The sequence below is a fragment of the Eleutherodactylus coqui genome, chromosome 3, assembly GCF_035609145.1.
Source record: "Eleutherodactylus coqui strain aEleCoq1 chromosome 3, aEleCoq1.hap1, whole genome shotgun sequence".
Lineage (NCBI taxonomy): Eukaryota > Metazoa > Chordata > Amphibia > Anura > Eleutherodactylidae > Eleutherodactylus > Eleutherodactylus coqui.
Window position 1 is genome coordinate 224065453 of NC_089839.1, and position 16126 is coordinate 224081578.

General features: G+C 45.2%; 1 protein-coding gene across 1 annotated transcript; it reads left to right on the plus strand.

Annotated features, from left to right (window-relative positions):
* Positions 1–2284: 2284 nt before the first annotated feature.
* CAV3 (caveolin 3) lies at positions 2285–11144 on the plus strand. Its single transcript, XM_066596980.1, has 2 exons — positions 2285–2550; positions 8058–11144. The coding sequence occupies exons 1-2, from the start codon at positions 2440–2442 to the stop codon at positions 8397–8399; spliced, it is 453 nt and encodes a 150-aa protein (XP_066453077.1). The 5' UTR covers positions 2285–2439; the 3' UTR covers positions 8400–11144.
* The last annotated feature ends 4982 nt before the right edge of the window (positions 11145–16126 follow it).

Consider the following 16126-nt stretch of genomic DNA (forward strand, 5'->3'; position numbering starts at 1 on the left):
CATTGGCACAGGTAAGCAGTGCCAGAGGCAACAGCCAGCTATCCACAAGCCATACGTGTTCATGAAAGGAACAGGTGCAGCTATAATAACTGCCGCTATCTTTTGTGCATGGCTGGCTTTATAGCAAAAAATCTTCCCCCTATCTGCTACAGATGTAGTAAAGTTTAACTTGAGATTTAAAGGGATTCTGTCACCCCAAGTATTGATTTTGAGCTGGCAGCATAGCACTATGTGCCTAGGGTTGCCACCTTTATCTGCAAAAATTACAGTAAAAGGGGTGTGGTCAGGTGGTGTGGCTAGGGGCGTGGTTTATCACAACATAAAATTTTACCTCTCATTGGCCCCAGTAATAATGGTGCCCCCTCTCAGTGGTCCCAGTGGTCATAGTGCCCAATAGTAAGTGTGCCCCTTTAGTGACCCAAAAAAACCGTAGTGCGCCTCCTTAATAGTAGTGAAAATTTCTAAATAAGGCAGCGCTCCTGGGATGGAGTAAGAGAATAAAGCTTCCAAGGGGAATAAAAACGAGAGCGAGCGTGGACTTACCTGGCCTGAGTGGACTGTCCTGGGTGGGCAGTCCACTACGCCTAGGGTGCCCCTGAGCGCTGTTAATATTATATGGATGTTATTCCAAGTGTAGATCCTCCCTGGTCACCTGGACCTCCTTAACCACGGAAAGCGTCAGTGGGGAACTGCAGAATCAGTGTCAGAGCTGCTATTTGCTGCTCTTTACCTTTTTCCTTAATAGTAGTAATAGTGTTCCCAATAGTGCCCCAATAGTAATCATGCACCCCAAAAAATAATAGTGCATCCCCAATAGTGACCCCAATAGTAATAGTGTCCGTCGTTAATGGCCACAATAACAGTAGTGTTACTCCTTAATTGTACTGATAGTAATGGTGTACCCCCTTATTGGTACCAATGGTAATATTGCCCCCAATAGTCGCCCCAAATATAATAGTGCATCCCTGATGGTAGCCACAATAGTAATGGTGTGCTCCCTTAGTGGTCCCAATGCTAATAGTGCATTTCTTATCGTGTGCCCCCTTAATGGCTCCAATAGTAATAGTGCCCCCAGTGACAATAGTGTGCCTCCTTAGTGTCCTTGCAGAACAATCATAGCCACAAGAAGTTTTATACATTGAAGCAGCTCCGCTGCAACCGCGACTTCTGCTTCCTCCCCTGCGTCTGCATTCCTGTAAGTACCGCACACAGTGCAGACGCCGGGGAGGAAGCAGGGTCTGTGAATACAGAAGCTGCAGTGGGAGGCTGGAGCGGAGTAAAATGCCCAGACTTGGACATTAATTACCGGCTGGGCAAATGGTTTATTGGCTGGGTGGCAACCCTATATGTACCACATGGCACACAAACTGAGCATGTGTTTGTAAAATGTAGAAAATTATTTGCCAGAGCAAAGTCTTTTATAATCTGGCACCGCATAAGTAATTGAGCCCACCTCAGGTCACGGAGGCAGGCTGTCTGAGCCCCAAGTCACGTAGTCCAGCCTTTATTCATGCCCTTCCAAGGCTCTGGCGTTACCCCTAGCTGTTGACGTCAGGGCAAGCAACGGTGAAATCCTGCGCTTGCGCTGTGTGGCTCTCTGACCCACCCGGAAGTGGACATGTGCACTGAAGCCAAGGTATCTGCACCTCAACTTCAAAAACACATTGTGCATGCGTCAGAACTCAGCCTTGAAGACTGTTACACTCGGAGGTGATTTTTGAATAGTTTCAGGGGAAAAAAAACATTTCTTCTGTTCACACTGTTGCCCCCTGAAGCGGTCTGTGCTACACCGCTGGGTCCTCTGGGAACGAGCGCTAAGCCTGTGAACAGCTGGCGGCGACACTCTGCAAAGCTGGGTTCCAGTGCATCTGGCAAAATCAATGGGATTAAGCGAATATGTAGTGAATATGCATGATACATGCACATTCACTGCTAATTCACCGTATGACATCAGTGATCGCCGCCTATTTATACATACAAAATAAACGCAAAAAAGTGAAAATATAGTTCTTTGGATATTTATGTGACCAAATACGCTATTCCCATGTGAGTGAGCCTTCAGATACCTTTCTGTATCGCAGTCTATTTGCCCTTTCTATTACTTTACAATGCCATTTGTTGTGTTACAATAAAAGCAGAAGAGCTTTTCGGTGGCTTAAAATAAGATAACTTGTTGCAGAAAGTCATCACAGTCAGGTTAAACTTCACGCCCTCTGAATCTGCGAGCAGTGCTGTCCTGGACTGATCCAAGATTACTCTGACAGCATGTGTCCAGATATGACAGCAACCTCTCCAGCTATGTTAGGCAGCTGTTCTCTGGCTTCCAGGAGCGGCTCACATGTCAGGAGCCAACAGTGGGCAGCAAACCTCATCCTCAGTCCGGATTACTGCACCCAGGAGGCAGTCGCCGACTGTAGAGGGACCCAGAGATAAGTCACCATGGCCGAGGAACAGTCCTACTATGAAGACAAGATCTCCAAAGACATTCTCACCAAGGAGATCGACCTGGTGGACAGAGACCCGAAGAAGATAAACGAGGATGTGGTCAAGGTTTGATCAATCTAATCTAATCTATCTATCAATTCAGTGGAGCTTTCAGTACAGAATCCATAGTAGTTGTGTACATGTTGTGGGTTCCAAAATCCGCAGTGCATTGATTATTTGTTACGAGTATGTGAATGGGGTATATAATATGCCGATGAACTTGGCCTCCTCTGGACATTCCATTTCTCAGAGTCTCCCCATAGTCCCGGACACATGAGGCTGATCACATGCAAGGCTATATTCTCCGTGGTTTTGCTGATGTCCCAAAGATGATTCAGAAGTTGTGGTCCAGGCTCATATGAAGTTATCTATCTAATGCATTAGACACATTTTCAAGTGGCCCCAGTGTGAGGGCTGAAAGGCAGCATTTATGGGTGAATAAATGCCTATTTTAATAAATAACTATTTTACTATATTTGGATGTGCCGCGTAGTTTTGGAGTAGATAGATTCCAAGAACTTTGTAGCACTCTCAGCATGTGGCATCTTCATTATTCACAGTGCAGCGTTTCAGCCTTGCTCGAAAAAATTCCTCAGTGAGGGGGATGAAATATTGTACTTGTTGGTGAATAAAAAGATGATTTTAAAGACTTCCTGAGAGTGCTGCGCAGTCCTCGGTGTATATTTCATGTATCTTGGATTGGATGATACTTGCTGGCAACCGGATATCTGATGTCACCAGAAGATTATACGGCTTATTTTTGTAGACTAGATAGACAGATCGTCCTGATAGAATTAATGGATAGATGAGGAGGAGGTTTCTTGATTCCTCTGAATGCTTATCTTAGTATCGTTATTCTCACCATTATCAGATCTAATACGAGTCTATTGTTTCCTTCCTGGAACCCTTTAATTTGGAGTCGGAGCAACAGAACACAGCGCTCACTGGCAACAAATCCACTGATTGAGCACTTTGATTACATTGACTCTTTAATGCCAGTCTGATGAATGCAGAGTTAACTGCTTCCTGCTTCAAAGAGAATTGGAGAGAGAATCTAGAGCTGCAGCCTCTTTCATGTCCCCCAGAATAAGTAGCGATGCTGTTTGTTGGAAGTCTCACAGGTGGAGGCCGCATGGAGCCTCCGCCCCCCATCATATTCCCCTCTGTGATGAAGGTGAAGCCTTTAGTACATTTCCTTCTTAGTTGATAGATGTGCAGCTTCCCATAAGGAGACCCCGGACGCCTGACAAACGTGGGGAGCTGGAAAGGTAGTGTGCTGACTTGCCACGGTGGCACGTACCAAGCTCCTTCCAGGAGGGACGCATGCAGCCAAGGCCAAAGTAGCACTGCAGTCCACCTCGGACACTCCGAGTAAACGGAATGCCCACCAGACTGGATAACAGGGGTTGTAGTAGGATTTGTTACGGGTGACCCCACCATTCCTGCATATGCTGGTATGACCCTCGGCGGATGAGATATGCAGCCACAGACAGTTCTTTAGTACCACAGGTCTCTGGGAACGGTCAGAGCCCGGTATTAACTTTACTTGAATAATAACAAATGAAGCAATGCAAGGCAGTTCAATAAAAGACTTCACAGTGCAGGTAGATGAACAGACTTCAGAGATTATTAACTTGCACTACCTCCACACTCTTCTAGACTTATGTACGGACATGTGTGGACAAAGATTATTGACTCGTAAAACCACCACCCAGCCTTGGAGACACGTGGGTGTGACAAATAAAACGTGTACCTCTACGCGGTGATCCAGATTTTTTAAATGAAGAACTACCATTTTGCATTTACATAAATATTCACACGCTTTGGTATGACATTCAACATTTAGCTCTGTGGCCTCCCATTTCTCTTGATCATCTTTGAGATGTGTCTACACCTTGATTGGACATAAAAGCCCCCTCCTGTCTGTATAAGGCCCCACAGCTTACAATGCATATCAGAGCTAAAACCAAGCCATGAGGAGAAAAGAAATGGCTGTAGAGCCCAGAGACAGGATTGTGTGGAGGTACAGATCTGGAGAAGCTACAAAAATATTTCTGCTGCACTGAAAGTTCCTAAGAGACCAGCAACCTCCATAATTCTTACATGGAAGAACAACCATGTAAGAATTATGGAGGCCGCTGGTCTCCCCTTAGTTTGGTGGATTGGCGGCTCTTCCTAGAGCCACCAATCCACCAAACTAAGGGGGAGAAGGACCTTGGTAAGAGAGGTGACCAAGAACCCAAAAAGCACATACAGGACCCTCAGACTGCGATAAACAAGATTCTCTGCTCTAATGACACTAAGATCAAACTTTTTGGCCTCTGAGTGTTTTCAGTCTAGAGGGAATGAGGTGCTGCTCATTACCTCTCCAATGCCATCACTACAGTGAAGCCTGGTGATGGCAGCATTATGCTGGTGTGTGTGTGTGTGGGGGGGGGGGGGGGGCGCGGTCAGGGTTGATGAAAAGCTGAATGGAACAAAGTACTGAGATAATGAAAACCTGATCCAGAGCATAAGGGACCTCAGACTGGGCAGAAGGGTCACCTTCCAACAAGCCAATGGCCCTAAGCACACAGCAGTGACTGAGGAACAACTCTGTCATTTATCACCTGCAGCAGTGTATTTTCCACCACTGGAACTAGATCACACGCTCAGGTAGGAGGAGTGTGAATGGCACTGGAACTAGATCACACGCTCAGGTAGGAGGAGTGTGAATGGCACAGTGACCAAGTATTTTGACTGCCGCTCCATTCAATGTCTATGGAACTGAGGACAGCGGTCATTTGGGGGTCCCAGTGGTCGGAGCTCCATCGATCTAACATGTATCACCTATAAAATAAACATTTTTGGCTGAAGTATCCTGTGTGACGGGTGGATGGTATGTACGGTGCCGCAGTTAACAGACAGAGACAAAGGCAGTTTGTTGCAGAAGAAAAAACATTTTTACTGAAGCCTAAATAATCTGTCCATTATGCTCTGTGTTACAAAGCTCTCCATAGCGGGGTATGTACACTTAAACATTACATATCTGTATAGAACATCCAACTTGAAGTTATAATAACTTAATTCCTTTCTCTGGAACACAAGCTGTCATTTACCTCTCCATTCTATCACAATTTCGGATTTCAGACATCAATCACCAGCTTCTCTCAAGTGGCATCAGCAAGGCACGTGTCAGCTCAGGCCCTCCCCACAAATGTACAAAAACAACTATCCAGTGTGATGGGAACCAAAAAAGTACAAAGCTTTATTAGAAAAAAATAATTAAAAAACACCAAATCATAAATACCGCCACATGGTGACCGCTCACGCATTTTGTGTCCTTAGTCGTAGTCGTCACCAAATGGCACTGATCACAATTGTATAGCTACTACATAACACACTTAATTAAAAACACATTTGTAAAATGACAGCATGATACCTGCGCAAGTAATCCACGTCTCCACCCCGGCCGTCGCACATAGCAGCGACCTCATGATCACATGATCAGACATATCACAGAATTGACAAGGTAACTGCTAAAGCTTAATTCAAAATGAAAAAAGGTGAAAAAAAAATTTAAAGATTTGTCCGCATTGCAAGAGGATCAACCCAAAAGTTATTGTACATCTTACATTAAATGCATGTGGCGAATTAGGAGTTGAAAAAAAACTCAACATGTAATTATATAAGGTTATTGTTATGTAGGAGAAAAAGGAATAATGATGGATGTTGTTGCCATGGATGCAGGATATTGTCACAATAAGATACAATAATTGCTTTCATTATAGTGTAGTACATAAGTATATCCACAATCTACCGCTACATTGATCCTTCAATCATAGAGAGCCATTCATACTAACCTCGCAGAAACTCACAGCCGCAAAAGTGGATTATGAATATGTATTCCGCCCCATAAATTGCAAAATGCGTATTGGGAATAAAGAAGGAAGGGAACACATTTTTGATTATGTTAGGAAGGAGACATAATGATAATTCTCATCAACAGTCTAATGAACAACAATTCCGGCAGTCAGTGTTCACACATAGCATTCAATTAACTGCCTTCTAACATGCGTGTCAGGAAACATGATTTTAAATATAGAAGTCGATTCACACTAAACTCACAAAAATGGATTATATGTATACACACTTCACACTATGAGCGGCAAAGTGCATGCTGGGAATGGTAGATTTTCTTTTAATATTAGGTTCAGTAGGTTTCTCATGTATAATGAGGCCATGGTGCCTGGCAAAATAATCTCGGAGCCCAAATTTACATAAATGTGTAGATGATTAACTGACCTGTCTGAGAGGCGGCTAATTCACCCCTAATAGATGAGGAAAACAACTGCTATGGCCGACAACCCGGGGGGGGGGGAAGAAAAGAAGAAAACATTAATACGCCAACATGTTTCCATATTACCAGTTCAGCATATTTGCTAAAACATTCTAAGAAAGAGGCAGAAAGGTTAAGTGCATCATAAATTCTCCTTGGAGATTTAACCCTTCAGAGACCTCAGTTGCCAACATAAGTATCCAGTAAACCTCTCTGTCCATTAATAAGTTTTTGCGCTCACCATCTCGTTTAGGTTTATTTTATGTACTTTCTCAATATCAAAAACATCTAGTAATTTTGGATTACTTTGATGTCGGGTAATAAAATGTCTAGTAAGGTTTGACATGTTCCTCCAGCCTGGATTGGTGATGTCATTAATGTGTTCTAGAATTTGTATCTAGAATGTTCTGCTAGTACATCCCACATATACACGGACATAACATGATGTGAAGAACAAAGTCATACAGTCGCTGATCTGAAAGGTGTTGTTGCCCTTTGCATCTTTAAAAGATTTGCAGCCCTTCACAAAGCTACATGTCCTTCACGGATGAGACCCGCATCTGAAGAAACCTGCAATGTGTTAGCCAATTGGCGTTACTTTGGTACTAAGGGAGCATCATACAGTACTGAGAGCATTAAGGGGACATATTTATTGTATGGAGACATTATTACTATGAGGAGCACTAAGGGAGCATCATACTGTATAATGGGGAGCACTAAGGGCACTTTTTATATGTGGCAACACTAAAGAGGAATCTTTATTATGCACAGGGCATAACTACCATGAAGGGGCAGCATCATACGGTGTGGGGTAAGATCACAAGGGGCAATTTTTGTGTTTGGGGACAAAGAGGAATCTTTTCTATGTGGAGGTCATCACTGGGGTAACTAAGGGCTCATCATACTGTGGTGGTGGTATTAAGGAGGCATATATGTGGGTGCATTTAGGAGGCTTCTTTACTGTGAGGAGCACTAAGAGAGCATCAGCATTGTGACTATTCTTGTGTGCCACACAAAGAGGGCACTATTAAAGTGTGTGGGATACGGTTGGGCGGGATTGGAGGCATAGCTTAATGTAAAAGAAATTTGCAATGGCGCGTTGTGCCCACCTGTCTTAGACATTGTTCTCTTCATGCTTTGAAAGTTGCTAGGTGTGCTGGTGACTGTGTGTACCTGGCACTCTTGGTCTTGTACAGGTTGATACGATGTGATGAGGCGTTGTATATCTGACCTGTTCTTGTTCTTCTTTGCACAGTTGGACTTTGAAGACATAATTGCGGAGCCGTATGGGACTCACAGCTTTGATGGCGTTTGGAAAGCCAGCTACACCACCTTCACCATCACCAAGTACTGGTGTTACCGGCTGCTCTCCGGCCTCATCGGCATCCCCCTCTCCATCATCTGGGGCGTCCTGTTTGCTCTCATCTCTTTTTGTCACATCTGGGCGGTGGTTCCGTGTGTCAAGAGCTACCTCATAGAGATCCAGTGTGTGAGCCGGACATTCTCCCTATGCATCCGCACCTTCTGTGACCCGCTATATGAAGCAATAGGTAAAGTTTTCAGCACCATCAAAATAACGCTCCAAAAACAGGGCTGATCGACCCCGGAGGTTAGGAACTCTACCTGTGACCGTAGTACATTACACCCCTCAGCACTGCAGCAGAACATTCTCATTTTATATCTATTTCTATGTATTTCCGTTTCTTCCATTTTTTTGTTCTCGTCTACAGCTATTATGTCGCCTCTGCATCACTTCTGTCCTGTATGGGTCCCTTATAAGGGGCTTCTCTGGCTTATTCATTGTAACACCAACATTTTGAAACTATCTGATATCCTTTGTGTTTCAATTCCTTAAAATTTTCAGGATCAATGCTTTCTGTCAGTGAATGCAAATATGCTTGTTTGTATGTGAAGTCTGCAGGGGTGCCCCAAGCCTCAGGCAAAGTGTGAAATGGTGCCTTTTCCCCCCACAAAAAAAACACTTAATTTACAGGCATGGAAAGCGCCAATACACAAGATACCCAACACATATTTGAACCATTGAAACTTGTCTGAAGTGACAGAGTAATAGTGTCCTCATTAGTAATAGTAACCCCCATAGTGGCCCCAGTGTAGAGATGAGCGAGTATACTCGCTAAGGGCAATTGCTCGAGCGAGCATTGCCCTTAGCGAGTACTTGCCCGCTCGAGACAAAAGGTTCGGGTGCCGGCGGGGGGGAGCGGTGAGTAGCGGCAGTCAGCAGGTGGAAGCGGGGGGAAGAGAGGGAGAGAGAGATCTCCCCTCCATTCCTCCCCGCTCTCCCCCGCAGCTCCCTGCCCCGAACCTTTTGTCTTGAGTGGGCAGGTACTCGCTAATGGCAATGCTCGCTCGAGCAATTGCCCTTAGCGAGTATACTCGCTCATCACTACCCCAGTGTTAATTGTGACCCCGTTAGAATCATAGAATGGTAGAGTTAGAAGGGACCTTCAGGGTCATCAGGTCCAACCCCCTGCTCATTGCAGGATTTACTAAATCATCCCAAACAGATATTTGTCCAGCCTCAGTAGTTACAATTTCCCCCATAGTGGCCCCAATAGTAATAGTGACCCTCGTAGTAGCCCCAGTAGTAATAGTAACGCCCAATAATGGCCATAGTAGTAATAGTGTGCCCCATAATAACCCCAATAGTAATAGTTACCCAGGTGGCAATTATTTTTTACCAGCCAATAATATGGCTGGTAATAAATAAAACCTGTCTGAGCAGCAAGCCGCCTCCCATCTAAGGTCCTGCTCCTGGTAGAGTTGCCCCTGGACATATAAAAACCTGATACTTTTCACAGCTGAGGGTTTGTTACAATGTATCCAGTCTAGACAATCCTTTGTGCTATAAACATATAAACACCCTGAACTCCAGACTGATACATTGTAGCAATGATATAGATTTGTGCTACTGACAGATTCTTAGGCTGGGGTCACTCGGTATGGAAATCTCATGGAATGTCCGCAGCGGGACCACTCGGAAATTCCGTGAGATTTCCGCAGCGGGAAGGCTGCTTCAAAACCTGCGCCATTCAGTGTGGGTTTTGGAGTGGTTTTTCAACCTGTATTCCACTGTAGAAATCTCTCCCCATAGAGAAAAGAGAGCCTTCAGTGGAAACTGCGCCAAAATTGACATGCCACAGATTTGAATTCCGCGATACATGTCAGTTTCTTCGCGGCTTCTCTGCGGCAAACTGTTGGCAACGTGTGACCGAGAGTTTTGTAAGTCTTGTCCACTTTGCTGCTTAGTGCCAGTTTTAAAAATGCATGCAGAATTTCTGTGCAGAGGGTCCGCATGGAAATTCCACAGCATTTCCATCCCGTGTGACCCCAGCCTTAGACTGCCTGATGCACACTGAGCCCTGGGGATGCATCAATAGTCTTAGAGGGGTATTCCCAAAATGGACTTTATCATCTATCCATAGGATAGGTGATGAAAATCTGATTGGTTGTGGTCTCACCACTGAGGCCAAGAACAGGGGTACTGTGTCCCCTCTCCTCCTCACTGCACCCACGAACAGTGATGCAGAGATTGAGTGGAGCGATGGTTGCACATGCTCAGTGCTGCCCTATTCATTTCAATGGGTTTGAAATGAGAGCCCCACTGATCAGACTTTTATAACTAATCCTGTGGGTAGGTGATAAAAGTCAATTGTCGTACAACCCCTTTAAATCAATACATGCTGCTCTGATTGGTCAACGCTGCTCATGTGAACAAGCAGATCAGCAGTAAATGTGGGTGGAAAGCAGAACACTAGATAATATAACTAATTTTGTCCCCAGACTGATGGGTTGCTTTAAGCTCACATGGGATTGTTTAACCTGGATACAACTGTAACAAACCTTCATCTGTGAGAAGCATACAACTTGTGCCTGGTTTTTTTTTGGAATATAAGAAGGGTGCTCTATTCACTGACAGCAAGCAGAAGTTGTTGATTTCAACAAAATTTCTATCAGTTCTAGGCAATCTCTCTCCTGTGTCTGACTCCAGGCTGACAGCTCTTATATGAACTGTTACATTGTAACAAATCCACAATTTTGGGAGCAGTCCTGGTACAGAGTTAGCAAATGCTATTTTGACACAATGCATTAAATACAGCATAAAGTGGGAAGAATAAAATGAGGCAGCTAAATGACACAGGTTCAGGTGTACTGCAACTGTTTGTTTTCTGGCTATGAATGCAAAGAAAAAGGTTTTCATTCTCAGACAGCAAGCAGAGATCTTGAAAATGGAGAAACATACATAATAAAGTGGCAGGACTTCGTTATATGGTTACTGAGCGCTATTTATATGGCGGTCTGTTAATAAATTGTCGCACTGTTATGTGGATGGAAGAATCTTTATATCTCAGTAATAGGATTTAGTCTCCTATGAGAAGTGGCGTCGGGAACTCTGTCCTTACCGGGAGTCGAGAGCGTCTTAGATCTTAATGACGGTCTCCGTGCGGCTGTACATAAGCTATGAAGCGCAGCGCTCGTCGTAGTACAGGTCAGCTTCTAATTCTGGATCTGAAGAAGGAGATGAGAGCTGCAGGCGGTACAAGGAGTAGGCGAGGGCGTAAGACGTATCCACATACCGTTCAGATATAGACTAATAGGAAATTCAGTATCACACATGATAGGACTAGATACATCAACATGGGAGACAACAGCACATAGGATAGGATTAGATACAGCAACATGGGAGACAACAGCACATATGATAGGATTAGATACAGCAACATGGCAGACAACAGCACACATGACAGACTTAGATACGCAGCTCAGCAAACAATAGCACATTTGATAGATTTAGATACACTGCTCAGCAGACAGTATCACGCATGATAGTATCACGTATGATAAGATTAGATACAGCAGCTGAGCAGACAGCTTGATGTAAGTAAGGCTTAGGTGCAGAAAGTATTACACAAAAGACATATATGTCAGCAGAGGCGTAACTTGAAGTTCCCGGGCCCTAATGCAAAACTAGTAACAGGGCCCCAACTATAATGCTTTACTTATAGTACTGTGTTCTCTATACTGAGAAGAGAGGCCTTATGGGCCCCCTAAGGCTCCTGGGCCCGGGTGCAACCGCATCCCCTGCATCCTCTATAGTTACGCCCCTGTATGTCAGCGCTGCAAACTGTATCACACATAACAGGCTTCAACACACGGCTCAGCAGCACAATTACACAGGATAGGATTAGATACATGGCTCAGCACACATGAAAGCCTAAGGCTGGGTTCACACGGGGCGGATTTGCCACGGAAATTCCGTCCGGAATTTCGCCGCGGCAAATCCGCCTGCAGCCGCTAATCCCGGGGATAGCCAGTCCTGTGGACGAGATTTCTCAGAAATCTCGTCCACACGGGACTGCGAATCCGCCGCGGCAAAGCCAGCAGAAGCCGGCGCTGCGGAGCGGATTTCCCGGCCGCAACATGTTAATTTTTTTTCTTCTTCTTCCCCATTGAGGAGAGCACGGCCGCAGCAGAAGAGCGAGCGTCCAGGCCGCTTCAAAACCCGCGGCTAAATGCCGCGGGTTTTGAAGCAGTGCTTCTCCCGGTGGAAATCTTGCGTTTTTTCGCTGCGGCCAAACCGCGAGATTTCCGCCAGGATTCCGATGTGTGTGAACCCAGCCTAAGGCCGCTCTCACACTGTCAGCTTTTTAACGAGGTACAATACCTCCATTGATTTCAATGGGGCTTCGCAGACTAGCGCTCGTGCGTTTTAACTCACCGCATCGCAAGGATCACAAATAGAATGCTTTCGAAAACACAGTGAAAAATCGCGATAAAACATTGCGGTTTCGAACAAGGCATTTCGGTAAAGCACGTGTGAGAGCGGCCTTAGATACGCAGCCTCAGCAGATAGTATCATGCATGACTGGTTTAGATACACAGCTCAGCATACTGTATCACACATGATAGGAGCAGATACACAGCTCAGCAGCACAATATCACATATCAGGATTACATACAGCATCTTGGCAGGCAGTGTCATGCTAAAAAGGCTTAGATACATCGTTCAGCAGACAGTATTATATAATAGGCCTAGATACATCACCTCAGCAAATTGTATCACAGACAGCAGGCTTAAACATATGGCTCAGCAGACAGTATCACACGATAGGATTACATACACAACTCCAGTAAACCACATCATGCATGATGGCATTAGTTATAGCAGCTCATCGGACAGTATCACACATGATAGGATTAGATACACAGCTCAGCAGACAGTATCACACATGACAGGATTAGATACACAGCTCAGCAGACAGTATCACACATGACAGGATTAGATACACAGCTCAGCAGACAGTATCACACATGATAGGATTAGATACACAGCTGAACAGACAGTGTCACACATGACAGGATTAGATACACAGCTCAGCAGACAGTATCACACATGATAGGATTAGATACACAGCTCAGCAGACAGTATCACACATGACAGGATTAGATACAGGAGCTCAGCAGACAGTATCACACATGACAGGATTAGATACACAGCTCAGCAGACAGTATCACACATGACAGGATTAGATACAGAGCTCAGCAGACAGTATCACACATGACAGGATTAGATACACAGCTCAGCAGACAGTATCACACATGACAGGATTAGATACAGGAGCTCAGCAGACAGTATCACACATGACAGGATTAGATACACGTCTCACTGTCCCTGTAGGCTGCCATTGACATAAGATGATTGGGTGCCCAGCAGACAACGAGTTACTACTATTCTGCATTTACATTTGGAGTGCGTCTCCCATGGAGCTGCCAAAGTCTTTCCAGAAATCCTTTGGAGTGACCGCTTCTCGCTGCCGCTGATTATAAATATCATTATTTATGGAGACGTTCTGTTTTGCTTACCATCAGTAGTGTCAAATAAACCGCTGCGGCCTGCGCAATAAATATCAGAGGAAACATCAGCAAACGCAGTCTAAACCTGAAGTCGGAGAATTACTGCTCTCGCAAGTTCTGACAATTGCCGCCCCCATCCGCCCAGTTTGGCCCCATTCACAGGCTCTGCTCAGAGCTTCTGGCGCAGATGCAGTCAAGATGTCAGACAAAGTAGCACGACATGCCGCTTTATTTTGTCTCGTAAAATGATGGTGAAGATGCGAGAAGCCTGATGGACGAATTATAGTATTTGGGGTCCGTCAGGCACCACTTGTGTTTGGCATGTGCCCAATCTTGCACCTCCATTTTCTTGTTCAGCTTCTAGGACAGAGTCAAATAACGGAACCCCAAAGCACTGGTGTGAACCCAGTCATACCGATGTTGAAAGGGATAGTGCAGCGGAGTTATTAATTTACTGTTCAACTCAGTACAGTCTGCTGTACTCTGTTATCAGCCACAACGCACTGACTTCAGGCCTCCTTCACGAGAGCGTGACGCTCCGAATAAAGCTCAAGCATGTCATCTCACAAGCGTTCCGTCATAGGTAAGTATTAGAGATGAGCGAACCTACTTGGCCACGCCCCTTTTTCGCCCGAGCGCCGCGATTTTCGAGTACTTCCGTACTCAGGTGAAAAGATTCGGGGGGCGCCGTGGGTGAGTATGGGGTTGCAGCGGGGAGGGGGGGGGGGGGTTAGGGAGAGAGAGGGCTCCCCCCTGTTCCCCGCTGCTACCCCCCGCTCCGCCACGCCTCCCCCCGCCCCCCCCCCCCCCCGTCACCCCCCAAATCTTTTCACAGGAGTAAGGAAGTACTCGAAAATCGCGGTGCTCGATCGAGTAATTACTAGAAACAAGTATATTCGCTCATCTCTAGTAAGTATCCTTTTCTGCGCTGCCAACCCTGTTCACATCGGGGCGTGAGACACTCGCACCATATTTGAACAGGTGGGGCATTCTAATGAGTAGGCGGGCCGGTCAAGTTAGTCCCTAGGGTTAATGATTAACACTGTGAAATAGCACTGTGAATAGTGCAATTTTGTTCGGGTCAAGGCTGCATTTGCACACACTATAGATTCGTATGGAGCCTTGGCTGTGCAATAGAACAGGTTGCGCATTTTCACTGGTCGCGAAAATTCGCACAGAAGATCAGCCAATGTGAGTGTACTTATTGAAACCTATGAGTTTTAATGGTTGTGGGTCCCACAGACGATTTTCTATGCATAAAATGTGCAACAATTCTGTAGACGTATCATGGGACACCTTGGTAATATACGGAGAAATGAGTCTACGCCTCTATCCGACCATATGCAGTCTGTGCATGCTGAGAACCCAGAGCAAATAAAATTTCAGGGTATAGAAGTCCTAAGAACATCTAATCGTAGAGGCCATATTGATCAGCGGCTTCTACAAAAAGAGACTTCCTGAATTTTCCGTATGAATACTGTTTCTCCTACTGTCCTTTAGTAGTTTTATATAGATACTCACTCCTATCTTACATCTTTACAAGAACAGTCTTGGCTGTGACTAATCTATGCATAAAAATGTGTACAATAGAGCTCATGTAAAGGAGGCTTTATGGCTTTTTCACACGTGCGTATACGTATGCAACCTGTAGAATCCACAGCATTTTCACCGCATGTGTTTTATGCATCTTTGGTCCAATTGATTTCTCCTGCCTTCTTGCATAAATACGCAGTGAATACATATACATCATGTGTATACACTGTGTATTTTTAACGCTCCCATAAACTTGCATTGGTGATTTTGATAAATAATACTGACAAAAATAAGAAATGCTGCTATTTTTAAAATACACGCTTTAAAAACGCATGCTTGTAGATGCAAGTCAATGCAGTTTATGTTATCCGTATTAGGGCTTATTCATACGGGCTTATATCGGTCAGGTTTTCACGCCCAGCTTATATACACTGCCCTCTCTGCAAGGGGAGGAGATGGGATGGGAACTAGTGCACTGAGCTCCCGCCCCCTCTCTGCCCCTCGCCATAGTTTGCAATGGAAGGGCCGGGATGGGGTAAGAACTTAGCTCCACCCCACCCAGCCCCTCCCATTGCAAACAGTAGTGAGGGGCGAAGAGGGGGCGGGAGCTCAGTGCACTAGCTCCCGTCCTGCCTCCTCCTATTGCAGAGAGGGACAGCGTATATCGGCCGGGCTTGAAAACCCGATCGATATATGCCCATCTGAATAAGCCCTTACACATGTAAAGGTTGAAGAAAAAACAAGAGGGTCTGCTACTTTGGACCTAATTCTTACCAAGAGGGAGGTAATAGTTGAGGAAGTATGGGTGGCTGGGACCTTAGGAGGCAGTGATCATGCTATCCTTGTATTCTGGATAAAAAGGAAAGGAAGACCTGAGAAAACTCAGACCTCAAGGTTGGATTTCAGGAAGGCAGATTT

What these genes read in the sequence shown, in the direction of transcription:
- CAV3 (XM_066596980.1), top strand. Translation starts at nt 2,440, where the DNA reads ATGGCCGAGGAACAGTCCTACTATGAAGACAAGATCTCCAAAGACATT. An exon ending in TAAACGAGGATGTGGTCAAG is followed by an intron (nt 2,551 to 8,057) that starts GTTTGATCAATC and finishes TTCTTTGCACAG; the next exon opens with TTGGACTTTGAAGACATAAT.